Genomic DNA, 27,651 nt, shown 5'->3' with positions numbered 1-27,651 from the left:
AGTCATGCACCTTAATGCTGATGGAAGGTCAGGTGAAGTTTTGTAGTCCACAAAACATTTCTGGAGTGTAAAATAACAACTGAAAACAACACGAAGTGGATCCTTGGAGCATGATTTAAGGCTACAAAACTAGTAGACCATAACTGATTTTTTTTTTACATTTTGGGCGGACTTGTCCTTTAAGCTCCTTTCGCATGTGGGCCACTGTTTGCATCTGGCTGCTTGAGCCTTGGGGGGGGTTATTTTTAGAGCAGTCGTGGCCGCTAAACTATAAATTAAATCTGTGAGTTTATGAAGGATGTCGGTGCTGCTTGGTTATTAGGCGTGACAAGACACTAATTCACGAATGAGGAGCAGCCGTGCTCAGGGTACACCGCTCCGCTGCGCGTGTGACGGTGTCCCGGATGGCTGACTGAGGAGCTGGCCCGGCTGCGAGCTCAGCCCGCTCGGCCGAACCGTCGCACCAAGCTCGGCCCGGTGGTTAATATGGAACATTCCCACCGGCGGAAAAATAAAAGGAGCCCTGTAGTAGCGGCAAATTAGAAAAGCAGCTCGTTTCGCCGTTTCTTTATGGCTTCTGGCTGCGGGGATGACGAGGGAGACGCGGAAGGCGGCTCGTGGAGGCTCGCAGGCCCGGCCGCGGAGCTCTCCAGCAAGCGCTGCCGGCTGATGTACTCCCCCCTCGGCCGCGGCTCTGATGTCTGCCTCTTCTACGTGAAGGGGGAGTTTTTTGCGATGGATGCTCGCTGTGCACATTCCGGTAAAGCCTCAACATCCACATGCACTCTCTCTTATTAGATTAACCCTTTCTAAGCACAACCAGACCTGAATGCTCTTTATTTTGCACATTTTATTCTATTTATTCTATCTGTCCCCTTTTAATCTTGCAGTATGATAGGTGTGTGTCTGTATTTGTAAATATTGTGTTATTTTTACCATTCTTGTGTCTGGTTTATAGCGTTTTTGTAATATTTTTATGTGAATTGTGGATTAATAAAGTTATCTATCTATCTAAGCAATAGTAAGTGCATTCATCCTAAAATGCAGAATATATGTAGATGCATCTGGTTTATTTCTGGTGTATTTATCCTTCTGCATAAAAAAAACAAAAACAACTGCTAGGCTACTGTGTCCATAGTGACAGGTTTATCAGTTTCACGGCGTGTTGTGCAAGCCTCCAAATCACATTTTCCTAGAAGGAAGACGGCACAAGTCATCTGTTTGGAGAGGAAGAATATGCGATTAACACATTTCCTGTGTCTCCCAGGCGGCCCTCTGTGCGAGGGGGACATTGAGGAGGCCGACGGGGTCCTGAAGGTCTTCTGCCCCTGGCACGACTATGACTTTGAGCTAAGAACTGGGAAGTCAGGCACCTCCTTACAGGTCAGTGGTGGTTAAATATGACCTGCTTGTTTCATAATACTGAATTTCTTCTGTCACCGAAACAGTTACGTGTCTTCTTGTTCTCAGTTTTGAATATAAAGTGTAATAGTAGATAGTAGAGACCGACCGATACTGGATTTGTGGGGCCGATACCGATACTGATATTAGAGTATAAAGAAATTCCAATATCGATTATATTGGCTGATATTCTTATATATATTATATACTTGTGTTGACAAAGGTACATATGTAATGGAGGCATCAGTTCAGTTTAACTGTGAATTTAATCATTCTAAATTAGCAGTATTAGCATGTTTTTCCACATTATGTTCTGTAAAAAATTACTAAAAAAGTTTTAATATCGTCACACACTAGACAAAATATCCAAAAAATATAGGCAATATCAGCCAAATGAGATATATCTGTCTGGGTCTAGTAGATAATGGTGAAAAATACAAACGAGACCGACAAAGATAACTCAAAGATATGTATCAAACACATCATAACGTACGTTTCAGATACATCATATGAAAACCTGATTGTATCCCATCAAGGCAGAAGCATCACTTGCTGACTGCAGCTGGGACTCGATGTGAACCTTTGCAGTGATACGTAGCCAAATCATCCTCTTTCATTCATTAGATGTTGGATGTTCCACCGATTGAAATCAAAACTCATCAGTCAGAGTTGAGATTTTGTTTCCCTTTTTCTTCAGTCAAACATCTTTCCATCCCCCCTTCTGCTGTTTGGATGCACGCATCAGTGACCTGCCCAAACAAGAACTTTTTCCGTAAACATGTCGTCTTTTTTTCCCCTTTAATCATTTTTACATGTCGGACATAACTGTGATGTCCGCTGTCATGCAAAAGATGAAATACAGCAAATATCTGCCACATCATGTCTTTAAATTCACTGTAAGCCCACATGCTCTTTTGCATGTTAAGATTTAGTTTAGTTTATTTATTTCACGTGAACATGACAGGAACATTGGTGCTGCAACATGCTATAATTCACGAGCACCAGATGCACAGCAGTGAGTGTTTATAGCAAGATGCTAATTTACATCACCTGCTATGTGCTATGTGAGTTATCTCTGCTTCCACAGTAGCTTGTGATGGTGTGTTTTTCCAGCTCTTTGGATCATGTTTTTTTTGTTTTGTTTTTTTTACAGCAAAAGGTGTATGAAGTCAAGCTGGAGGATGGCAACGTGTACGTGAAACACACCAGTCGTCTCTCCCTGGAGCCTTTTCCTGCAGATCCGAAGAGTTGAAGAACCTCAACTTTCAGCCCTACGTGAGACAGCTGTGCTGTATAGCGAGTCCACTCGGGCTATTTTTAAGACTTGTTCCACAAACCCAAGCCATCTGAAACATTCCTAAGCCTTATCTGTCCTTTTTGCAGACTGTTTCTACTTAGATTGCTGTGGACTCAGGATTATATCTGATTGTCTGAAGAGGGCATGACTTCATTAAATTGTTTCAGAGTTTTTCTTGCTGGCCTTCCAGGTGGAGACTCATCACAGACACTGAACACGAAGAGCTCACTGCTTAGTTTTGTTCACACACCAGACAGAAGCTAGTATGCAGCATAAATACAAAGAATTTACTTTTCTCAGCAGATGTTACGGAAAGAATCAGCATATTTGAATATTGGCAGAACAAAAGTTGTTTGCCCATTTCATTTTTCGGGCATTTACTTTTTTAAGGATTCCTGAAGAAGATAATATTATTTCTGCAGCTCTTACTTTACATATACATACGAGTTATTACATTCAACCCAATCAGCAGAATAAATGTTATAAGTACGTTTCTGCAGAATCACAAAAAAACTGAAGTTGAAACTGTTGGTTTGTTCAGTTGAATTTTCTATTTCTTTCTGCTTAGGTTTAGTCACAAAAACCATCTGGTTAGGGTTAGGAAAAAAATCCCTGTTTAGCTTGAAATACCTGTTTTGGTCACCACGATCACGGACGGAGATGTTTGAGGTCCAGTGAAAAAATAGCTGGTTTTGGTCGCCAAAAAAGCCATTTGGAAATGTCCGCAGGTGTCCTTTAAAACATCTGGTTTTGACGGCCAAAGTTTTGGATGGGAATGTCGCCAGGTTTCCTTAAAAATATCCAGTGGTGTGATTCAAACTGCAGTCAGCCATTTGGCAGCCTTGGACGTATCTGTGTCTTGCAAAAACGTTAACTGCAACCGGGCCGTTTCATTATATAATCTAAGACCTAATCAAGTGATTTTTTTTCAAATCAAACATGCCCCAAATGAAAAGCACAGATGAGTAAAAAAATGTAGATTACCATCTTGATTTGTTGACAAAACATGTAGATTCTAAATCTCAGTCGTGTTATTTTTGTAATCTTGATGTCCAAACGTTAGACGAACTGATACTGGTCACCTTTCCTGAGTATAAAGCTTCCACTGATTTTCAGTGTTTTAAATTTGCAATCATGTAATAGTGAACGTGCACTGACATTTCTTTTCAGCAACTAACACCGAACTGAGCCTCTTGTTCCTTACTACCAATAATCCTCTTCCATGTCTTTAACAAGCGTTATCTGAGGCCTCAAATTGTCACAGAGTAGCAGTCACACTTGTTGAGTTGTGGCCTTTGGATAAATTTAGACATTTATTCCAGTGATGTCACGCAACAGAAACTCCCTTTCAGAATTTGTGCTTCTGGACAGTTTTTTAACCCACATACGGCTCCAGCAAGCAGAACACACATGAAGGGCACTGCAATTACGACCGGTGGCAGTCCGAGCAAAGACGTCTCCATCAGCGTTTCTCTCCATTCCTGGCCCGCGCACAGACAGGTTTGTCTGTTACTGACGCAATGGGACTCAAAGGAAACGGTTAGCAAGGCGCCGGAGGAAGGTTCACGACCTGAAATGCACCATTGACTCAAGAGAAATGTGTTTTTCTAGCTTTATGTGTGTGTGTGTGCACTGATGCGAGTGTTTTCTTTATTCCTCAGTGGTGAGCGCAGTTACTCACTATATTTTCTGTCAGCTCCACTTCTGGCGGAGGCACAGAGAGCAGTCATGAAAGTGTCAGTGACAGTGTGGCTCAACATGCTCATTTTCCTCCCTGCTGCGCTCCCCGTTGTGTGACTTTATTACAATAATAATTCCAGTGGCGAGAGATTTCTGTCACTCATCCCCTGGGGGGGTAACGGGCAGACATAATGGAGATGCAGCTATTTTGTGTCAATGTAAACATAGTTCAGGATTCTGCACAGGGCAGGAGAGGTTTCTTATGAGCTAGCATTCATGTCAGCCTTTTGCTATACGTCCCTGACTTTTATTTCATATGTTCAAATAATTTTAATACGTTTTGTTTCTTGTTTGTTGTGTGAATTACTACTTACCAGTTGTATGTTGCCATTGTTTTTATTGTTGTGACTTATGCAAGATGTAAAATTGTACCTGTATTGTTTGATTCACAAATTAAATTGTTGTATGTAAGCAACATTGTCATGAATTTAATTGAAAATGGACTAAAACCCACGTTTCCCATTCAGAAATGTGACATTGTTCAATTTTAATGATTGTTGAGTGTGCCCTTAATGCATAATACACAACCCATAAAGAGTATGAATCAAAAAATGTACACAAAATCATTTATTTACAGTTTCTTGTTCATACAATTATAGTATATTTCATACAATACACAATTTACACGTAAAAGAAACGAGAGATTGGCATCACCATGCAAAAGTTAAGCGCTGACAGAGAATTATCAGGAGTTCATTTGTGTGTTTGTTTTACTGGAGCTCAGGGCGGCTTCCTGGAGCACAGTGCCAAATATACAACTCTTCTTCGTATACTCCAGAAAGTTTTGGAAGGGTTTTTCGTGGATGACCTCCTGAATAAATTATGATCTCCTTGAGACCAGCTGGACTGTACAGAAGAGAAAATGGACGGATCCGACACGCTTAAGATACTGTGAAATTCTTGGTGGTTTTCTGGTGGATTGAGAGCTTTAGTGAAATGCAGCCGGTTAGCATTACGTGCACCCACTGTAAGACGCAAAGTGAGGTTAAGTATTTCGAAAGCAATTAACTTCACCAGGTTATGACTGTAAGACTAAGGGGATAAAAAAAAAATACCCTTGAAATCACTGGTTGTCAAGCATGCAAGACTTTAGTTGGTTTCCGCCTGCCCTGTATGTAGCCAAACAATAGTATGCTGTTGGGGAAACGCAGTTATTTGTTCTTTTCGGCTAGGTTTAGATGAGAAGATTCAAACCACTTCCATGATGTATGATAAATACCAAGCTCCAGCCATCTTAGCTTAGCTTTAGCTTTGTAAAAAAGATAAAAACAGCGAGCCTAGTTTTGTCTAAAGGTGACAAAATGTGCCTAAAACACATTTTAAGCTCACTTTTCAACTTGTGCAAGTGTAAAAATGACCTTTCCTGCCTGAACCATGAAGTTTTTTTTTATCTCTCAGCAGGGTTTCTAGGAGACCCTGGCAAGCTGTTTACCGTTTCCACTGGCTCTGGCCTCATTTAATGGACAGAAATGAGGGTGCTATTGATCTTTTCATCCAACTCTGACCGAGACAGCGTATAATCTTATTTCCAAAAATGTCAAACTATTCGTTTTAGGCTGTAAAACAAAAATACATTGAGCTCCTTAAAGCTACATTTGTGATATTAACAATGAATCCCTGTAATATGAAACGGTTGCTGCTGCTCCTATCCCACTGAGACTCAGAGAGATAAACTTTTTTTTTTTTTTGCGGTGTGTTTTATCTGTTGGATTCAGTCTTAAACTCCCTTTATTTGATTCTGAAGACTTTGGAAAGTTTTTCTTGGGTCATTAAACCAAACACTCTGGAGCTTCTTTAATCTTCTCTGAAGTTTCCCAGAAGACAAAGTAACTGCTGGGAGAGCCCAGCTTACTTTTCACATGCAAGGCCTTATATAAAGGTTTACTCAGCCTATTATTGTTACCTTGTCCTTCAAACTCCTCTGATAACTTCTCCTCATGAATAAGCCAATTCTCCTGTCAAAGCGTTCTCCTCTGAAATCCTGCATTCTTCCATGTGCAACCACTTTCGAAGCCTGATACTCTGTAAGTGATTGACTGTGAGGCCAGAGACCACTAATATTTTCCCTTCCTTTTTCCATTTACCAAACAGTGCCTCAAAATGATTAAATCCATCACTAGATAATCTCGCTCCTCTTTCTCTTGATGTCTTTGGTCTAACATTTCCTTTCCAGTTGCTCTACAGCTGTCGGGCCTCCTCAGCTGACCTCACACACCATTGCATTTTTATGGGACTTATCTCTTCCCACACCTGGATTCAATCACAATTTTCTTACGGGGTGGATGCTACATCTGCTGCGGGGAGACGTTTGTTTTCATCTGGAGATCTGGACTGTTGAGTCGTGGACGGCCCACGGGCCTGTGATTAGAGAAGTCAGTGATCATGGCGACGGTAACACGTGTTGTCACCCTTTATTACCCAGCTCTGAGTGTTTTTCTGAAGTGCGCTGCTCACGGTGCATAATGAAAGAGATTGTTGTTCGAAGTGGGGCCGAGTACGAGTGTAGGGTTACAATATATGGTTTTCATTTAAGCATGCAACCTCATGATGCCACCTTTTGGCACAAACTAAACAATAAATCTGCTGCACGTTAGGAATAAAAAATGTAGCCCATGTAGTGCATGGATGTAGAGTTAACTGTACAGTGGGCTGGGGGCCGTTTTGATGATAATTTGTTTGACCATAATTCCCATGGGCCCAGTATATTCTTGATTGCTTACTTCTTCCATTGTACCCTGGAGATTAACTTGTTTGGCTGTTTGTGAAAGTGAGTAAAACTTTTTTAATGGTTCTCAAGAGAATATGTAATTCGTTTTCGAATTAAAACAAGGCTTATATTTACTTGTCAGCCTCCTCTTTCCTCTGTGGTCCCCCTTATGTGGTTTTGGATTAGTTCAGCTTGAAGAGCTTCTCTCACGGGTCTGCTAGTGCCCCTTTTGCAGATAAACAACTGTTGAGCTTTAATCACCGAGTGAAGTTTTCTCTCTATTACCAACAGCGATTAAATGGCTTAGTATTTTTAGGTCTATATGTCTAAATATCTATCAAGATGAATACTTTGAGTGTTCTTAGATTGTCACACATACTGCCACAATGACAGGAATCTCTGAAAACTTGGCCAGTAAATTAACACGTGTCATTTTTTAATTGTCACTCTCCTGTGTAAGAGTCTCACAGTGGGTTCTGTTAATGAAGAGGAGGCTCCGCTGAGAGTTCCCACTAACAAGACTGCTCTCTGAAGTTGAAAAGATTACCGCGGTGTACAAATTCTACAATCAAATGAGCCATGCAGCAAAGTACGGAAAGGTTAATAGCTTCTACGTAGTTGAGAGAGTTGAAGAATGATTACACGACATAGCAGTTAAATTATTTGCTTTAAATCACTGAAAATGGTCTTGTGCAAGATCTCGTACAGACACCTTTACCATACTACCTGCTACATGTACTGAGGGAGTTGTTTCTTCATTCTCCAGCAGCACTTTTCATGTGCTGTAATTGTTTGTTACATGCTGATCTTAGTTAAAAGTTAAATTATATACTTATTGCACTTCAAGATACAAAGGCAGCTGACAAACACATAACCCGACAATTAAAACAAAGTAAATCAAGACCCTGAATGAGTCTCTGTAAAAGGTTTTTGAGAAAGTGAGATATTTGTGAATAAACAGTATAGTTTTGAGTTTGGTGATGCAAATTTGGACTGTGCAGAGGACAAAAGGAAAATCATGTCATACCTCACAATGGACTATCCTCATTCTAGACTGCCTGCCACCAGAGAGATCGGTGTTTGTCTTGGCAAAAGCCTCGGTCTTGCACATTTTAAGTAGGTGTGAAAGACGTTTGGCTGAATCACAGTTGGCAATGTGGCATGCTACAGAAAAACATTAGGAGCATGACTGAAAACATCCTCTGTTCCCCGGGTGGCATGCCTCACCCTCGCTGCACCCGACATGTCTCTTTTGCCTCCCCTTGGTGGAGTGAGTTTCCCAGTTTGTAGAAAAAGGGTTCAGTGTCTGCTGCAGACAACAAGGACCTCGAGTTGGTTTCTTTGCCGATCTTGAACGAAGTTCCGTGGAAAGGAATGGCCAATTATGAAGTGTTTGGGGCCTGGCGTAGTATTTTCAGTTTTTTAAGGTTTGGTTTCGACTCAAGCATTGAGAGACGTCAGCAAAAACACCCGCCATGGGGAAAGTGGAATGCCACAAATTAAAACTATAAAAGTTACAATCTCAAACGTCAAGTTTGTCTATTCATACATAAAATTAGACCAAAGCTGATTTAAAAAATGGCAGTCACTGCATTACATACAGACAAATGATGCATGTCTTTGACGAGGGAAGGAAGAAAATGATATACCGAACCCTTCAAGTAAGTATAAGTCTAATGAATATGTTCAATCACACTCATTGATTTTGCTGAATTGCTGTCTGCCTTGGTTTTGTGGTTTCCATAGTGAGGAGGGAGTTCATACTCATTAACAGACGTTCGACTTTTACTCCCTCGACTTGATGCCGTCATTGACTGAAGACCTGGAGATGAAAAGCAAAGAACATTTAAAATGCTGATATTACCATCAATGTAAATACAGCTCAAATGACCCTATCTAGGCCTACCTCTCGCCACATCTATTGGCGCTGCTGTATGCGCGTGGACACTCTCCTCCTGGTTGTAGAGCTGACTCTGCGACTCTGGGACCTGCCCTGCTGCTCTGAAGGATAGGCCACCACCTGGGAGGATAATCTCTGCGCCTGCAGACCATCCGACTCCCTCATTTCCCTCGCCATCTGAGACAGAGTCTGACCGGGGTTGGTCTGCAGACGTTGGAAAAGGCTTTCTCTGTTAATTTTCCTCTCTGGACAGCTGAAGGTCAGAGCCACTCCAGAGTCTGACTTCATCTCCCTGGAGAAACCATCTGAGGTGCCATCAAAGCAGCGGCCTATAGCAATCTCCTTTGCCACCCTGGGATTCTGGTCTGTGACTGTGTAGATGCCATAGTTGTGTCCCAAAGGATCAACAGGCGCCAGCATGGTGAGCGCATGGGACTCGTTATTTTGAGCGACTGGTGGATGTTTGATGAGATACTCTTGTAGGAGACTGTTGGTGTTAATCCTGCGGCAGTTCCCCTGAGGAAGCACTGATATGAGCGATCGGTCCACCTCGGCTTGATCAAACAACATGCCGCTGCATTTGAACTCTACGCAGGCTGCTGAGGTGTTGGCCTCTCGCATGTCTCGGGTGCTGCGAATGTCTCTTATGCCATAAAGTTTGCCTTTTGTTTCTCTGTGTGTTCCTCCCAGATTCCTTGACCTGATCATCACTTCCTTCTGTCCATGGATCTTGACTTTAATGAAGCATGCTCTGAACTCCTGGGGATTGGGCCACCAGGAGAGGTAGTCTCCCGTCCAGGTCGTCAAATCATTCTCCTCAAAGGGAACAACATTGTATTCATACTTGTCCTTTTCCACTCTGAAGAATCTGAAATGATTTGCATCAACAGGAGCATTTTCACAGGCTATTAAATTCTGATACGGATATATTGGCCCATTGGTCTCATCAAGATTATTTTGGTTGGGCTTTGCCAAGTTGATTCTGAAGGCTGTTTTCTTCAGAGCTGGATCCTCGTGGTCTGAGCGCTGGTAGTCTATTTTATCCAGGTATGGCTGAGACACTCCAATGATGTTTGGATTCATCTTGGGGGAGGAGGGCGCTGCCTCCAGTTCTTCCCCACCCATCATTGCTGTGACGTAAGCTGTGTAAGCGTCGGGCCTTTGGGCATCACAGAAAGCAGGCAAACAAGCCCCGTTAGATCCAGTTATGACGCTATCAAAGCGCCCCCATGCCCTCGGATTAGAGGAATAACCAGGTTTGGGTTCCAAGTTTATCAAGCTGATCACAACACCCTCCAGCTGCTCAGTAGGTAGGAACTTGTCACTCATGTAGGCACGGACTTTGACGTAGCAGCGTCTGTTTTCAGGCACGTCTAAATTAAAGAGCCTACGTTCTCTGATCTCCATGTTGCCTATGAGGAATGTGCGCTCCTCTCGTTTGCTTCGCCCGTGACCACCAGTAGTTTGTGTGGCGTAGAAGTCACTCTCCTCTTCCCAGACTCCTGTGTCTGGGTTTAAAGACCACAGTTTCATTTTGGGAATGTGCTCTTGCATTTTGACGTGCTGTGTGTCAAGAAGGACTTGAACAGCTCCGGCTCCGAGTACCTCCTTGTTGGTTTCATCTCTGAAGTCCACAGAGAACATGCCGTAGGTCCTCAAAGGGAGCATGTCACCCTCATCGTCCACAAAGTTGAGATCGCCAGGGGCCGCAGCCGCCGTGGTGATATTTCTCGGGTCAATGAATGTGACGCTGGCTTTCACAGTTCCCTCATAGATTTCTCCATTGTCCTTGTGGAAGGAGTTGGGAGGAATAACCAACTGACCAATGGGGTCTTCCCCTTTAATTTCCCCTAGGTTTATAGAGTTGGTCTCTCCTGCATTGATATCAATCGGTGTCTGCTTTCTCATCACCTTCACATCATGGTAGATGGACCCACCTTTCTTATCAAAGATGAACACCTTAGGAGTGTCAATAAACTTCTGAGTGGGGTCAACAAAATTAACAACTAATCTCTGTGTATCAGGAGTAATTTGCAATGTGAAGCCTCCGTTGTATCCAGTGGTGCCCACCCTCTCCTTACCAATGTAGATGTGTCCAAAGCGCAGTGGCTCATCATTGTCAGCTGTGACCACTCTACCACGAACCAGCACAGTTGGCTGCACACACTTCTGACAGCCGCACTGTGTCACAGCCCGGATAGGGAGGTTGTAGCTCCCGCAGTCAATGATTCGGCTTTCCAAATGTTGGACCCCACAGCAGAACGCAGACCCGTCTCTGCAGCGCATATCAAAATCTAGAGAACCAGCACATTTGTTGTGAAGGCAGCGGCCAGCGTTGTAGTACTTGGAAATAGTCCCGGGTTGAACACAGTCCATCGGCAGTCTGATGAGGTGCGTCTCCGGGGTGGAATTGCATGCTGGTGTTCCTTTTGCTGTGAATTAGACGACAAATTACATTATTTACTACTTACTTTTGTTGACATGGCACATTTAGAAGATACATACATAACACATGAAAGTGCAAAAACCTGCACAAATGACTGCTGTGAAGTGTTATTTTAACACTGCTTTGGTTTGAAAAATGCATTTTCATACATTTTTTAAAATAACCTACCTGCTCTTGAAAGTCTGTTAAATATAACTATTTTTATTACCAAGAAATTTATGTTTTCACTCTTGTTCTTTGTTAGTTGTTGTTGTCGGCACGATTACACAAAAACAGAAAACAGAGCAGATCTCCACAAAATTTGGATGGACAAAAAGTCTCGGCCCAGAATTGACCCCATTGACTTTCGGTTCAGATCCAGGAATTTTCTCTCACTTCTTTAACATTGTGAGACAAGGGCTTTTTTGACATTTCTCAGGGAATAATGCGTGGATCTTGATGAAAGATAGTTGATGTTGATCCTAGATCTGGTGAGCCTGAATCATGGTTAAGCAGTTATGGGTGGTATAAAATTTAGAGTGATACAGAGCTATCGAGTTTGACATTGGATTAAGCTTGATTGAATTAAAGGGGATTGTGGGTCTTGGTGGAGGTATGCTCTCTACTGTGTTCTAGTTGTACAACTGTTTAATTATACAATTGTCGGATATATGTAAGTGTATTAAATACAGTGGAACCAATGGAGTACTAAAAAAAAGAAATATTTATGCTTTTTACACTTCTTTCTTTTTTACACACATGCTCTTACACTCACACACAAAGACACACAATCACATACATTATTTATGCACACACACACACACACAATGTCTGCATGGCCTGAAAGTAACAGTAAGTGGCCAAGTTGGACGCTGGATTGCGCATGGAAGGGTAATTAGACATGAAGTTGAATGGAACATTTATTTACCAACCATCCAGATGGGAGTGGGAAAGAAAGAATTATTGTTCGGCCAGACATTGGCAGAATAAATAATGTGCATGATATCATGGTCGAGCTTATAGTCAAGTATCCTTGTAAAGCTGCCCATCTTGACAGTAAGTTGATAATTGCAGACACAGATCCCTGCGATGTTGTGCATGAAATATCATCACAGTACTGCTGATGGCTTTACCAACAGGCTCTGGAGTTTCCTTCAAGAATATATTATGTAACTTCTTTTCACCTGTGGTTAACACTTTAAATGGGAAATCAAATAAACTTCTGCATGATGTAAACGGTGAGAAGAAAATGTGCTGAGTTGAAGAATTTAAATTTTTCATCTTGCCCAGAGGTGCAGCTGTTGTTCTGCACACACACAGTGTCTCCTGCCATAATTACTTTTGGAGTGCAGGGATTCGTCTGCAGCCTGGAAGAGATTGCTTTAGCGGCCTTCCATGAAACCCTGTTCGTTAATCTGTGTTTATGCTAACAAGCACCTGAAGGACATAAGCAATGTGTCGTTCTCCCACGTGGATGTGGAAGCGCAGACTTGTCTGAGAGAGAAAATGAAACAAGATTTATTAACAATCCTGGATTTCACCTCAACACTGGATGTCTTGGAGAAATTGGGTTTGAGGTTTTACAGCGTCCCGAGCCATCCCTCACAATGAAGAATGCCAGTTTAAAAAGCCGTTACCTCAACCAAAGTAAACATAATAAAAACTCACTGCTCCAAGCACAGCCGGATTGTGCGAGCCCTAATATTTTTATTTTCCTATTTTCTTTGCTCGTAATGTTTTTTTTCCAATGACAGATAGTCTGTTAACTGACTTTCCTCCCTCCTTCGGTTGTAGGACACTGTGGTTTTGTTTGAATCCTCTTAATGCACAGACATGGCTCACGGATGACTTAGTTGGAGCTTAGTGCTGACATTCCCCTCAAAGTGTGTATTCAATCTACGAGGCAGCTGCTCTTTATACAGTGAAATGAAGTGCCGTTGTTTGCTTTTTGTCAGCGGTTTTACTTGAACCTGTGCAGAACGTCATTGTCGAATGCACTGGGAAAGCAGCCACCCTGAGCTATAATCCCTGTGTGCCGCTTGCTATCATCATAGTACATTACTTTCTCTCCAGGCTGATGATGATGAATTACACTTCATGTTACATCACTGTGAATAACAGGAAAGAGAACTTTGAAGGATTTAACATTTTACCAACACGTGTATGTGTCTCTAGTCATGTGGTAAATAATGGCCAACAGAACATCTTGAACTATGTGACTGGGAATGTGCAACAGTAGATAACATCTTAAAAACTACACTGACATCCATACTACACATACCAATCACAGTGAGGAAGGATGGCGAGGACTTGATGCTGCCTGCAGGGCTGCTGGTTTTGCAGTAGTACTGCCCCGACTGCTCCGGCTTCAGGTCGCGCAGAACAAGGTCCTCTTCATACTTGTACACCTTCCTGTCCAGCAGAGTCCCATTGTGGTACCTTGAAGAATAGTTACAGAGATAAGAAAATATTAAATATCAATATATACATTTTGATTTTTAAATATGCAATTTATTCTAAAATTGAGTTTTGATAATTAAAGGGATGGAGGGTGGGCTTTGGCCCAGAATAGACCCCACTGACTTTTGGTGTAGATCCAGATAAAGCGACAGCTCCAGGAATTTTTTAGCCGTATTTAGGCGGCTGCAGTCTATGAGTGAGCACAAAAGGGCGGAGGCATATCCTCTACTGAGTTCTAGTATTGTGAATGGCTCGAAACACTATGTGGAATGTGAAAGGGGTTTCTTTAGAGGTGTAATAATCCATCGATCTGGATCTGTAAATCAGTTCATTGACCAACTTTCCAATATAATTGATGCAAAATGAAAACATTGATACATATCATCAGCTTTAAGATGCGCCTTTATTTTGAATATCCCATGGCGGGTCTGTGTCACCTCCGTCCAAGCGCACCTCCTTCCTAAACGTCAAAAAGAGCTAGTGCCAGGCAGGTGATGGCAAGCAGCCAAGAAAAGCCTTTTGGAAAATAAATCAGTGTGGAAATATTTGGGATTTTGGAAAAAAAAAAACACGGGTCAACAAACAAAAAGGGCATCTAACTTATGTAATTTGTTTAGCTATGAGTAGAGAAAAAGACAGTTAGCTGCTAGGCTAATTTATGCAATGTAAAATGCAATAGGTTTAAGCTAATAATGGTGACTAGAAAAAACAATTGTTTTGTGTCCCTGACAGTTAATACTGAGCCGAATTGTTGTGAATTTAAAGTAAACTGTTCTGCACTTAACCAGTTACAATTATTCAAATGTTGTTTTTTTCTTTTATGACCAAAAGCAAGAAAGAAAGAGGTGGCAGCAGCTTCTTCTTCTGTAGCTGTGTGAAACATTATCAAATCGATGTCATATCACAGCAGACGTTGTGATATCTGCAAATATTGTATCGTTGTCCAAAGAATCAACATAATATCGTGGTGTAATATGAGCTACACCTCACCCTACTCTGCAGTTCCCCTCAGCTGGAAAGAGCTATTTAGCGTCTTTCAGCACATTGTTTTGGTTTTCCAGTCTGCATTGTCACTGCTTTGATTCGCTGTCACCGCGCTCATCAGCGTTGTTTTTTCAGCCACAGCACAGTGCTACAAGTAATTGATGAATGCTGCTTTAACAATGAAAAACACATGCTTCCATAAGTATCTTACATAAACAAAATTAGATTTTTTTTGGAACAGATGTAAAAGTGATCACTCTGATGCAATCTGTTTCTACGTGCTGTGTTGTGATTAATAATGTTCCAGCACTAGTATTCATCTCACCAGTAGTATTTGTCAGGCGCTGGTGATCCCGTTGCCTTGCAGCACAGCAGCACCCGTCCTCCCTCATAACGCACTTTGTCCTCCGGGTGCTTCACGATGTACGGCTTTTCTGTGGAAAACAGAAAGGAGCAATCTCTCAAGGCTTTTTCTATGAATGCTGCTGCAGATTTTGAGACCTCATAAAACTCAGTCGCTTTATTCTCACATTGTTCTCTCTGCTTATGAAAAATGATTGCGGAGGGAATAACTCGTTGAAAAGCAGCGCAGGCTTTATTTTTATTTGGTCTCCATGCGACCAAGTAAGTAAGTGCTCCAGACAATGTGAAGTCTCACAATAGACCAGACTGTTTATGTTGTAGTCATGTCAATTTCCTGTTTTCTACAGTCTGAGTATATGATTGGAGGATTTATTGGCTCTGTGGCGCAGTAATAATGAGAATCAGGAAACTCTTATGAAAATACCTCTTCTTAAGAAATAGCCAACAAAATCTTGAATTAATACTTAAGTATACCATTAACTTGCTTTGTGTTTTGATTGATCGAAGGAAACAAACACTCGTTAAAGTGTTAATTATTTTTATTTTTTATAATCTTTTTTATTAGGACTCACCAGCTGATTTGAGGACAGCCCGTACCCACGACAACCCTGTGGTGTTACTGGAAGTGGAGACAGTGATCGGAGCATACTTCTCCTTCCTGATGGAGATCAAGGTCGAGCTGGAGGAGCAGACTCCTTTGAGGCCGAACTGACCATTGGCGTCCGTCCGAGCACGGATCGCCTTGGGCTGGCTGGCCAGAGCCACCAAGGCTCCTGCCACAGGGACACCAGTCACAGTGTGGACTTCTCCGTGCAACACGTGGCTGTCACACACACACCGGCTGCAGTCCTCACTGGGACGGCCTTCGGTGCACGCACGCTGACATTTGGCTGTTGGGAGACAGACACAAAGACGTGAGCACACACCGATCAAAAGAAAGATATGACATCGTTTACAGCATATTTTCAGCATACCTGGGCATGGACTCTTCCCGCACTTTTGAACTTCAACAGGCCGTCCAGAACACTGAATTGTCAACGAGGTCCGCACACAGGTCCTCCTCCTGATCCTGCGACCTCCACCGCAGGTCGCTGAACACATCCCCCACCGACCCCACGGGGTCCACTTGGCTGACGACACAAAGAGAGGGAGGCAGGAATGATGTGAGTGTGGAGTGGTGTTGCTTATATTCTGTTAAATTGGTGATCAATGATATCATTATTTCATTAAGTCATTCAAACTTTATAATGGGAGTTGTTAGCTCTCTTGTTAATGGGCACCCTGTGTATGCAGTTATACAGTGGGCATGAAAAGACGTCTGATTACAAGTAGCTCAATCAAGAACACTCGAGCTAATGGTTACACAGGTCTGTTTAGCAGCAGCTCTGCACTGGAGGGTGCTGCTTGAAATGTCACAGCAGAAAATTGCTCAAAATCAAAAATAGAACTTAAGTTTTTGAAACAATCTCATGTTGATATTGTGTTAATAATACACATACGATAATATTGTGTGAATAACCCAGCGAAGATGTTCGGCCTTGTGCATCTCACATTTTACATTTTACAGGAATGGTTACAGACTCGCTCTCCACCTCCCTACATTCGTTATTGTGAGTGTATTTATTGTAGAAAGATTCGATGGCCAGCATTTTTGATCATTTCTATAGATATTGAGATAATATCGTGAATTTGTTGGGCCATGCTAATTGTGTAGTGAAAATCTATACAGGAAAATTGGATTCCGGATTAATATTATCCTCACATTTCATACAAGCCTCCAAATTAAACCTTTACAAGGGAGGTCAGGGTTTAGGGTCAGGCACCGAGCAGTGACCTGGAAACTGGAATTCATTACAATCACTTTGATTCACTTGATATCTTTTGGTTGGTGTTCATAGAGTACTGTTTGTAGGCTAGTTCATGTACTTTTTTTGAAGTCGCTGTGACATCTAGCATTGATTCTTCAGTTCAGCAGTACAGTTAGATCGGTCTGAGCTGTTCTGTTCTGTTCAGTTCAGCGCAAAACTCAGTTTTGATGCACTTTCATAAGTTTGTTAGCTCGGCAGCCAAAGTCAGAAGTTATCGCTTTAGTTTCTGTGACATGTTTCTGTTGCTTTCACTGTCTTTCAGTGGGCTTTAAACAAGGAAGATTAGTATTTTGTAGTTTTTGCCTGGCTTACTACTAATTCTTGTGATTCTCACCTGTACATGGAGGGGTGGAGCACTCCCTCCTTTCTGAATGGTGGCCCTGGCACGCTGGCACCAACAGGAGAGGCATGGGCTGGGTGTTGACACATTTCCTCTGGCGGACCTGAATGCCTACGTCGTCACAAACCGATGTTGAACAGGGACCCCACTCGCTCCAGTCGGTCCAGTAGCTCTGCACTAAACACACATTGAAGAACGGAGTGCGACATCCTGAGCAAAGCTGGCATTATATTCAAGGACAGGAAATCACAAGCACAGTATTTAACATGGCATAATTTATGATGACTGATTCAACCCTGTAGCCAGTGCTACATGCATGCATGGCTGAATGTTCATATCTGCAAAGTGACAGTGTGTACAGCTCTGAGCTGCTGTCATCAGAGCTACCTGGGGGACACTGAAAGCGGACGTGATAGTTGGAGCAGATGCGACCGTGGGGCTGTTCCTTGTTGATGCACCAGAAGCCTTTCTCCAGGCTGGAGTGGACCACTTCCCCGGTGTCCGCTGCTGCCACCCAGTCTGTCGTGCGGGCCTCCATGGCCATGGGCCGTGCGCAGACTCTCTCCCTGTAGTAGAACCGTATCGCCTCCAGACGCTCGTAGTCTCCATTCCCTCCAGGATGGTCGATGTTGAACCAGGACGTCCACTCTGTCACGCCTGGAGGCACATGGAAGGGAAAACCAAAAGAATGAAGGGTCAGAATGGAAAAAGAAAGTCAGTAAGAAAGAAAACAATTCAACTCAGGATCCAGGATAAGAAGGAGAGGGGGAGAGAGGCTGGTTTTACATGGATGGGAGACAGGGGTCAGAACCAAGAAAAAGCAGGAGGAGGAAATCAGCATGGATGGGTTATGAACTTTAAGAGGAGGTCTGCTACTACAATTTGAAGCTGACTTCATACACCCCAGGGAGCTTCGCACTGTCCAGGTTCTTTCCAGCCCCCTGGCTTGACTGATGAGACATATTGTCTAGTTTTTATAGTCTGCTGCATGTTCTGAAACATGAGTGCTTCCTCAGGAGGAATATGAGTAAAAACAAAAGAATCTGATGATATCTTTCTGATCATGAACTGATGCATTAGTCTAATAGATAAAGTTGCTTGGTGGACTGCACTGAGGTGATAGGAAGGACGTGCTGCAGGCAACGACCTGAATACAGGCTGGTGCTCTCTTGTTCAACTGAAAAAAGGATGTTAAGTCATAAAAATCTCTGAACACTTAACTCTCATTTCCTTTGTGCTCGTGTTATGGTAAAAACATAAAAATAAGAACATATGTCAGCCATGTGTCTCTGATACAGGGAGGTCTCAGAAATGCTTTTGGTTTATGAACCAGGAAGTACCACTCAGATCCCCCACTTCTTCTCTTCTGTCTGGTCCAAAAAGCAGAACAAAAACATTTGGTGATGTTGCTTTCAGCCATAACGCTCCGAGCTGCTGAAACAGCCTCCAGGAGGATCTGAGAGGAGCTGAGAATATTGATATTTAAGTAAAAACACATCTATTGTATGTAGCGTTTTATAATTGTATGATTTTACTATGTGTATTTGTTTTATTCGTCATCATTATTATTACTTATTTCCTACAACTGTGTTGTTTCAACATTTTACTGTTTTACTGTAAACAACTGATTTTGTGTAGTAATTCATGATTTTACTTTTATTGTTATTTTTATTGCTTGTGTTATTCTTTTATTATTAATCTTTTACTCTGCCCAGTCACCAGGATATAATGTTGGCAGTCAACGTTTCTGCAAACCACAGATACGTCCAAGGTTGGCATCCTCTGTGTACCAAACGTAGCATGCCACCCTTCACATGGAGTTACAAGCCAACAACTCCTGCTGGATATTTTGAAGGTTCACAATACATATCAAGCTGTGAGTGTCACTGCTGATGACGGATAGACAGATTCAGTACCTGTTGTCTGTGTGTCCGTGAACGTGTTGAGGGCCACTCTCCTGCTCCTGTCCAGCTGACTCCTGGCCCTCACAGATCCTGCAAACAGGGAGAGAAACAGATTCATATAAAGCAACAAGCACATAGACTCAATCCTCCAGCTTATACTTTTAAATTTCACGTGTTTCTCTCCTGATCCCCCAGAAGCCTAGCTTAAGACTTAAAGTTTAACTGATACGGTGTAATAGCCTCAGTATTATTTTCAATTGAAAATGAGGTTTTTGGCAGCATAAAAAATGGAGAACCAGCTCTCTGACACTCTGCATTACATTTCACAGCTTATTTCATTATTTGTATTCACACACACGCGCAGCCCTGTGCACACACACATACTGACGCAGTCAGAGCACATTTTGATCTTTCTCCACGGTATTAAGGTTCTTCTAATTACTCGCCTTCCCTCTGCCCTTTACTTTATATTGGCTCCATTTTTTCACTGCTTTCATTTTAGCTACAGGCCTTCTGTCCTGTTTATGTGCTGAAACAACGAATGGGCTTCTGGGACGACTAAAAAAGGGAGAAAACTGCAAGAGATTGTCCGCTTCTTTTTCCATTTTTGTCCTTTCTTTCTTCTCCTGCAAGCTTTCATTTATGATGTTCTACTTCCATCTCCTTCCTCTTCGTCTGTCCTCCTCTGTCTGCTCCTTTGATGTTTCTCACTGCTTCAGCGACACCACCGTCTTCATCAAGCCATCGGAACATCCTCCACATTCATCATCATCTCCCCCGTGCTCTTTGTCATTACATCTTCTCAATCTTTGGTTTACTGCTCCCCGTCCTCCTCTGCTTGTCCTCCTCCAGGTCCTCCCTTCTGCTCTTGATCCATCAACGGGCGGCCGTTGTTGAGGATGCTAATCAAGCTCCAGCTGTGACAAATTATTGCATGTGGAGTCATCTGTTAGCCAGCGGCCGAGCCAGAAAACTTTACTTGCTCCATCACCTCTCACAGAGCGCACACACACACATTCAGCAATTTGTTGTCGATCTCTTTTTGATCTTAATGATGTATGACTTTAATGTACACACACACAGCATGCCTGTATCACTGAGTCATTCTTACGCCGTTGTCATTTTTCATGCATGTGCAACACAACTGTGAGGATACGATGAAAGCGAATGTTGCCTTATTAGAAAGAGAAAGACATTCAAGCTGGCATCCATCGCAGATTTGGCTGTTTGATGTATTAAACATGCACCGTGGCATGTTTTCCCCCTCGTGCTTTGAGGCACAATGAATCATTTTTCCTACAGAACAAATTTTTTATGTTTTCAAAAACGTCAGTTGTTTGCTTGACATTTCATCCGCCGCCTTTCAGCTCGGGCTGCGCGGAAAAAATAAATGTCGAGGTCCGTGACAGAAACAAAAAGTAGCTTATGCAACTTCGAAAGAGTGTGTGTCTCTCTGTGTGTGTGTGAGTAATGTGTGCAAGCACTTAGCACTTTCAGGGAGACACTGCTGAGTTTACGAGCAGAGACTCCCAGCACAGGGGCCAGTATCGATCCCAGTCCCCACCGGTTTTATGGCTCACTTCGAGTCTTTATTGTCATGCCAGCACATTTCTCTTCACAGCCTTAACAATTTTTTTGATAGATTTAGCATAGAAGGATTGTAGCTCAACAGAACAAAGATCTACTGTCCAGAAATGTATTACATAAGCTTTAGGGCTACATAGGCACTCAGCTGACCTTCACGGTTGTTGTGTTTTTATGCCCCCTGGCTTTAAAAACCATTGATAGGTTTCCATATCGGCTTTGTCTCTCTGATATACTGGAATCGCTGGATAAACAGAAGCAAATGCTTTCACTCTGATCTGCTGGGCAGATGTGGCTCTTCATGCAGGTTTTACTTTAGTAAATCAAATCAAATAGTTTTTCCACACTGCTCCTTTTGTCTCCTGAATCCTGTGTCTGCCCTGATTACAATATAAAAACAATTGAAAAGCTCTTCTGCCACTGGACAGAACAGCTCGCCCTCTCTCACATGTGGGTTCACTCTGAGAAGTTTTTAAAAATCTTTTAAACGCGAGAAAAAGATGCTGCGGGGACACAAAGAACCCTTTTGTTCCACTTAATTAACTCTGACTTCCAAACTTGTGGCTAATTAATTACCCTCCTCACTCTGAAGTGCATCCATTTATTTCCAAGAAATTCTACAGCAGTTTTCCCGCTCTGGTTACATAACATTTCTCCTCCGCTCAGACCAAAACAAAGGGAATTCACAGCCGAACCGTTTGGCTCCTGATGATCAGTTCAAGATGTGTGATAATGAAAAGCGAAATGGCAAACGCTTCTCTGAGTTTTATGAGGTGACTAATGGTTTTAGAAAGTTAAAAGAGGAAACCCAGATTAGCTTCGGCGGAATTAAGGCAAACGTCGGGGTAGTGACCTCAGTTATGGCAGGTATGAACTGGCCTGCTTCCCGCGGCGGACTCACAGAGCTCATTGTGCTTTTGAGTGGCATGTTAACACTTTCGGATTTTTTTAAAAGCCAGGAGGTTTTATTGGGGCACTGCTTCATATGGCTGGTATGTGAGGGAATTTACCTCATCGAGAGGCGAGTAAGACACGTTTTTTAAGCCAGATGGAGCAAGGTTAGAACTTATGATTTCCTCTTTGCTGCTAAAATAACATCCAAGTGCTCCGCTGGTACAGTATATCCTGTTTATCTTTGATCATGTGTTACGGGTGCCTTGCTCGCACAAATCTCTTTACAGTCCTGACTTTTCAAAGCTAATGTAACAGAACCATCAATAAAAATTAAACGACAACTGTCTGTCCACACCCTCTACTGCAGGATGACACATGAAGGCATATTAACCTTCATTGGTTCGGGTTAGGCACAAAAATGACTTGGTTAAGTTTAGCTAAAGGTCCTGGTTTGGGTTAAAATAAGTATTTCAAGACAAAGGGTGTTCACTTGGTTGCAATCTGCAACCACACAGCTACATGCTGCTAAATCCTGAACACAGGACCTCTAAACATAGTGTTCTACATCCTGAAACATATGTATTGTTCTGCAGTGATTTCAATCCGTTTTGGAAGGAACAAAGAATTGATGTCATCCATCAGATAAAATAAAGCCTCTATGTGTCAGTCTAGTGGGCATGGACAAACAATGTATTTTGACATTTAATTTGAAGGACTATTTTGTTAAGATAAGGGGACCTTCATTATCACAGTTACAAAAATAAACACATGGTAACGGTCCTTGATCGTGGTCAAAAGAACGTATCTACCAGTTAGAAATGAGAAATTGGACTGTTGTCATGGCTCTCTCATGGTTTAGATGCTTCCTGTTTTATTTTGTAGGTGAATCCTTCTGGGTCATGTTCTATTCCTTGAAAAACTTACATTATCCCCAACGTTTGTACTTTTACCAGTGGTCCTGCTCGCTCCTAGTTTTGCTGGGTTGCCTTTTGGACTTCGGACTTTCTTGGATTACCCCTGTTTGGATTATTCTTTATGAGACTTGTTTTCACCTGGATTTCCCAGCAGCCTTTAGTTATTTGTGTTGCGTTGCCAGTTTCTGTTCCACCTCAAGTAAGTTTAATAAAGTAGCTTTTGCTAATTCAACCCCCTGTTGTTTTGTGTCCTGCATTTTGGTCCTTTTTACAAAATAACATAGCAACTGTAAACTACTGTGTTAAAGTCTGATGTATTATTGACCCATCCATCCACCATGACCTGCTCCCTCTGCAGACTTTGTCGCTCTATAACGTCTAATGACTTCCTCATTTGCTCTCATCATAACTGCCGCTAGGAGACTGTGTCACTTGAATGCAAACCTGCACATTCTTACTTCCAATGCATCAAATACGCCACACTATGACGCCGTAGGTACCCCTCTAGTATGTAGTAGTGGCAGGGGATTCAAAATTGTGTGTGAGGCCACATTACTAGATGAGCTTAACACATTTTTACTCACTTTGATCTCCTCAACAAAGAGGCAGCTGTAAATTCCTCTCCATCTCCAGAGGACCAGCCACTGTCAGTAATTAACAGTCATTAAACAGGCTGCTGATCCTGATAATACTCCTGGCTGTGTGCTAAAAACATGTGCCAAACAGCTAACTGACGTTTTAACTAACACTTTAAACATCTCTCTCTTGCAGGAGACTTCCCACCCGCCTCGATACAGCCACCAGCGCTAAAGTCTGCTATGTCTTGCCTTAACAACTACCGTCCTGTGGCTCTCATCCCCATCCTGATGACGTGTTTTAAGAAACTGGTTCTACAGCACATCAAGACAACCTCCCTGCCAGGCTGGACCTTCAACAGTATGTAGTCAGAACCAACAGATCCGCAGAGGGTGCCATATCCACTACCCTCCACTCAGTCCTCACACACCTTGAAAGTTACGTAACAAACCTACTTGATTAAATCCACACCATGATCTTTTCAAATTACAACCATTTTAACATCATATATACTAATTATTGTTGCTCAGGTGCAAAACTGATGCTTGGAGGAGTAAGTCGTTGTGCAGTGAGTTGGGAGTGACAACATGGTGATGCAAACATGAGCTGTTTTGGGGCACACGCTTTGACTTTTCGCAGCTAGAGAGGTGGAATGCATATAAGGATGTATCACTTTTCTCTTGCAGTTTCACCTTTGACATGAACCCCGCCATGTGACGGTTATTATAAACCTCCGCCAGCCTCACCGTGACCCTCATAAACCATGGACAAGGTAAGAAGATACATTATAATGGCACCAATATATTAGAGGAGACCTGCATCTGTGGGCTGGTTAGTATCCGCTTCCACATATAGCCACATGCCAAGCACCTGAATGCCAGTAACATATCTGAAACATAGCTACTGGCTTACATCCTATCCCACACAGCACTCATTGTCATCTCTACCCTCGACTGCTATTCTTATTTTTCAGAGGACTATCTTTGGATTTAACGATTTACGTCACAGCGGTTCATTCTGAAATACAGCCTGGCTACACCAAGGCAAATCCTCTATTAATAATCACCAGTGCCTTTATTTTCACAGGCCAGCCTCTTCTCTGCTTGACTTTCTGAGTGGGAGTACTCTGCCTTAGCCAGAATCTAATAAAAACGCTGCTGAAGAGAAGAAGAGGGAGGAAAACGCAGGACTCTATGAAGTTGCACCCAGAATGGTTTCAGTCGGATTAGAGAGGTATAGTTGAGCCAGATGTATGTTGGCAGTGGGACAGGGCTTAAATACAAGGTCTGGGTTGTGTTTACAATATTCCAGATCCTTACAAGAGGGAGAGGAGGAGAAAACAACACCCACCCGGCCCACCTTATGTAACCTGTTGGACAAAATAAAGCCCGCTAAGAGAGCGAGGTTGTGCAGTCCTTGCCCTTTTTGAATTGGAGGTATTTCACGTATGAATTTTGGTGATGTGAGTGTGTGTGGGGCCTGTGTATGTGATGATCTGTTTGCCATGTCATATGGAAGCTGTTTATGTGTTTGGCCTGCTTCTTCGCCGAGGTGTGTGTGGTTGCTGCGGAGTCTGCTTTTTCTCTCTGTGTCTATCTTTCTCGATGGTCCTCGTTCTCAAAACTTCGAGTCTGATTCCTAAAACATCTGTAGCTCATTAAAATCCGCAATCTCGCCCCCTGACATAAACTAATGATGCAAATCAACCAAATGATTTAAGGATTTGCAAAGGCACAACAAAGGCTTTGTGTTCTCTGGTTATTTTCTCCTTGATGCTATTAAAAACACAGTGTGGCAGCTTTGAATTTCCGCATATCTGGAAGTCCTTGCTTGAACCTCTGCACCTGTGCACAGGTATCAGAGCCAGGATCAAATTGAAAGCGGCTGATTAGTCCTGCGATGGATAATATCTTGGCGCGAATACACAGAAGAAAAAAGTACGATGTGATATGGCTCGGAGGTTGTCATTAATGGGTATTTGCGCCTTGTCTTTTGATCCATTGTAATCCCTGTCTCTGTCATTAAAGTCAGCTGGCCAGACAGCTCTGTGTTTGGAGCAGACAGTGGTCAACATCTGGAGAACTAGCCCTGGTGTCTGACTCACAATGGCCCTCCAGCTACTCAAACACACACACACACACATCATCTAACTTTGACATTTTATGCAAGACGGCAAGAGATGGAAGAGATGGATTGGAAGTCCTTGAGTTCAGATATAGAAGGTCGGTTACAGTGAGTTACAAAAGGCTTGGAGCTGGTAATGCCACGCCGTTCCCCTCTGAGTTACAGTGGGCATTCGGCAACAGCTGCCGCCTTCAAATAGGAAAACAGCTCGTAAATCTGTAAGCCCTAAGGTGTGCGGGGAGAGTGACAGGGACCGAGGCGAGGAGAGAGCGTTTGATGGAGTAGGGCAGAGAGAAATGGGTGGAGAAAGGCGAAGGAGGGAATGTGATGGAGTGAGGGCGAGGCAGAAGGGAAAATACCTGAGGGAGACACATTAGAAATGCAAGACGAATGGACAGATGGAGACATACAGTCGCTATGAAGGCAGCGAGGGGGGGCGCCGAGACGACCGTTAAAAAGTAAAAAGGAAAGAGTGACATGCTAGCCAATGCGACGGGGGAAAAGAGCACGGTAAAGTCATTTTACCTGTGCTCTTTATCCCTCCTTTTATTCCATTCCCTCATTTAGCCGAGCACAAACCCCAACAGGTGGGAAAGTGGGTCACTCGCTTTGTGATTATTGCTTCTTGTTTCCAAGGTGACCGGGTTTATATCTGTAGGGAACGCGGGTGAAACGAGGACAAAAACGCACCACCTTACAGCAAAATGTGGATGTGCTGCTAAAGAAGCGTGGCACAGAGCGTGAAACTTTACAATCCGTTTAAAGGTCGCCATTTTATACATTTACCTTCGCTCCTACTTCGATATACTCATCAGTTAATGGCACACAGCCTCTGCAAAGACATTTACGACTCCGAGGCCTCCCAGTCCAACAAGATATGGAGACTATTAAGGTGTACTTACAGTCGCTTGCTTTTATGAGCTGCCAGCTTCCTTTAATGGGGAGCAGCTGTAAGGCGGACAGAAAAGTGACAGCTTTGGAAAAAGTGCTGCTACTGGTGTCATTCAGGAAGAGAGGCAAGCTTTCAGGAGGATGATAAGAGCGAAATTCTGTGGGGAAAGAAGTCGTAATCTGGAGGAGGCAGAGCATCAAACGGACATTATGGAGCTTGACGGTTCAACGTATTGAAAAGTGTGAAGTGAAGGGAGGAACCAGTGCTTAAAAAGGTCCATTAAATTGGCTCTTTGTGAGATCATAAAGCACAGTGGCGTGCATTTTTTTATCAAAAGCCGGCCACTTCTATACTGCAGTTTGTCATAATGAATACAAAATGTTAGCCGGCAGGAACTTTTTGTCACCTTTCCTCTCATCATCAGAGCTGATTAAATCAGGCTGCAGGGACAGTATGAAGAGTTTTCGCTGTTTGACCTCCTCCTCCTCTTCCTCCTCCTCCTCCTCTTAACCTCCACCTCTATCACCACCTGTGGCTGATTAGCCTGGTGGTGAAACGTGCCGGTGACTTAACATGAGAGATTAAGAGCTACTGCGGTGGTCTGTGAAATAACACGAACACACACATATACACACTCATATCATATGAGCTCAGTCCCCCCTGCTCTGACATCCTCGGGGGGAAATACCGTCAATGTAGAAAACTCTGGTTGTAGTGCTCATGTGTGAGTGTTCATACACTGGCCCTCTGCTGTTACAGTGTGTGATTACTAAAAAAATCGTTTTAAAATTGGCTGTCATTTTGCTGGAAAGTCTACATTTAGAGTAATATCCTGTTATTCTGGCATCCACTTTGGAAAACAGCAATAACAACAGCTGCATTTTCAGTCTCACTTACCTTGGCCCAAAGCCAGTGAAGCCAGGAAAGACAGCAGGAGTGCCACCTTATTTAATCCCAACATGGTACCACACCTTCAGGTACTGCTGAATTTCTTTTTCTTTCTTTCTTTCTCGGATCCTCTAAAGACTTAAAATTAAGAAAGAAAAAGTGGATTCTTCAGCGTGCAGACGCAGCTGCTTCAGGTTGTCAGGTGTGAGTGATGCTGCCGGTCGAGCCGCAGCTCTTTCTCATGTGAGTTGAGTTGCTGAGCTGGAGACAGGAGCTTTTTAAAAGAAGGGGGCATCGGGAGTGCAAACCGATCCAGCCCCTCTCTGCTCACCATTGGCCAGTGAGATGTAACATCTGGGTCCCCCATATCATCTTCCAAAAAAAGGTGAG

At 42.9% G+C, this 27,651-nt stretch overlaps 2 protein-coding genes across 2 annotated transcripts; one reads left to right on the top strand and one right to left on the bottom strand.

Moving 5' to 3' along the window:
* Nucleotides 1–352: 352 nt before the first annotated feature.
* LOC141005071 (Rieske domain-containing protein) lies at nucleotides 353–4,887 on the top strand. The gene is made up of 3 exons (XM_073476820.1): nucleotides 353–760; nucleotides 1,268–1,383; nucleotides 2,555–4,887. Exons 1-3 carry the CDS (start codon nucleotides 571–573, stop codon nucleotides 2,651–2,653), a joined length of 405 nt encoding a protein of 134 aa, XP_073332921.1. The 5' UTR covers nucleotides 353–570; the 3' UTR covers nucleotides 2,654–4,887.
* Nucleotides 4,888–9,063: 4,176 nt separating this feature from the next.
* On the bottom strand, nucleotides 9,064–27,334 carry cilp2 (cartilage intermediate layer protein 2). Its single transcript, XM_073477194.1, has 9 exons — nucleotides 27,271–27,334; nucleotides 19,402–19,479; nucleotides 17,873–18,142; nucleotides 17,480–17,662; nucleotides 16,252–16,407; nucleotides 15,850–16,167; nucleotides 15,240–15,348; nucleotides 13,752–13,909; nucleotides 9,064–11,477 (listed from the first exon to the last, which is right to left on the bottom strand). Exons 1-9 carry the CDS (start codon nucleotides 27,332–27,334, stop codon nucleotides 9,064–9,066), a joined length of 3,750 nt encoding a protein of 1,249 aa, XP_073333295.1.
* Nucleotides 27,335–27,651: the final 317 nt, after the last annotated feature.

This window comes from Pagrus major, chromosome 11 (genome assembly GCF_040436345.1).
Source record: "Pagrus major chromosome 11, Pma_NU_1.0".
In the NCBI taxonomy this organism is placed as follows: Eukaryota; Metazoa; Chordata; class Actinopteri; order Spariformes; family Sparidae; genus Pagrus; species Pagrus major.
This window is presented reverse-complemented; position numbering and strand designations above follow the sequence as displayed.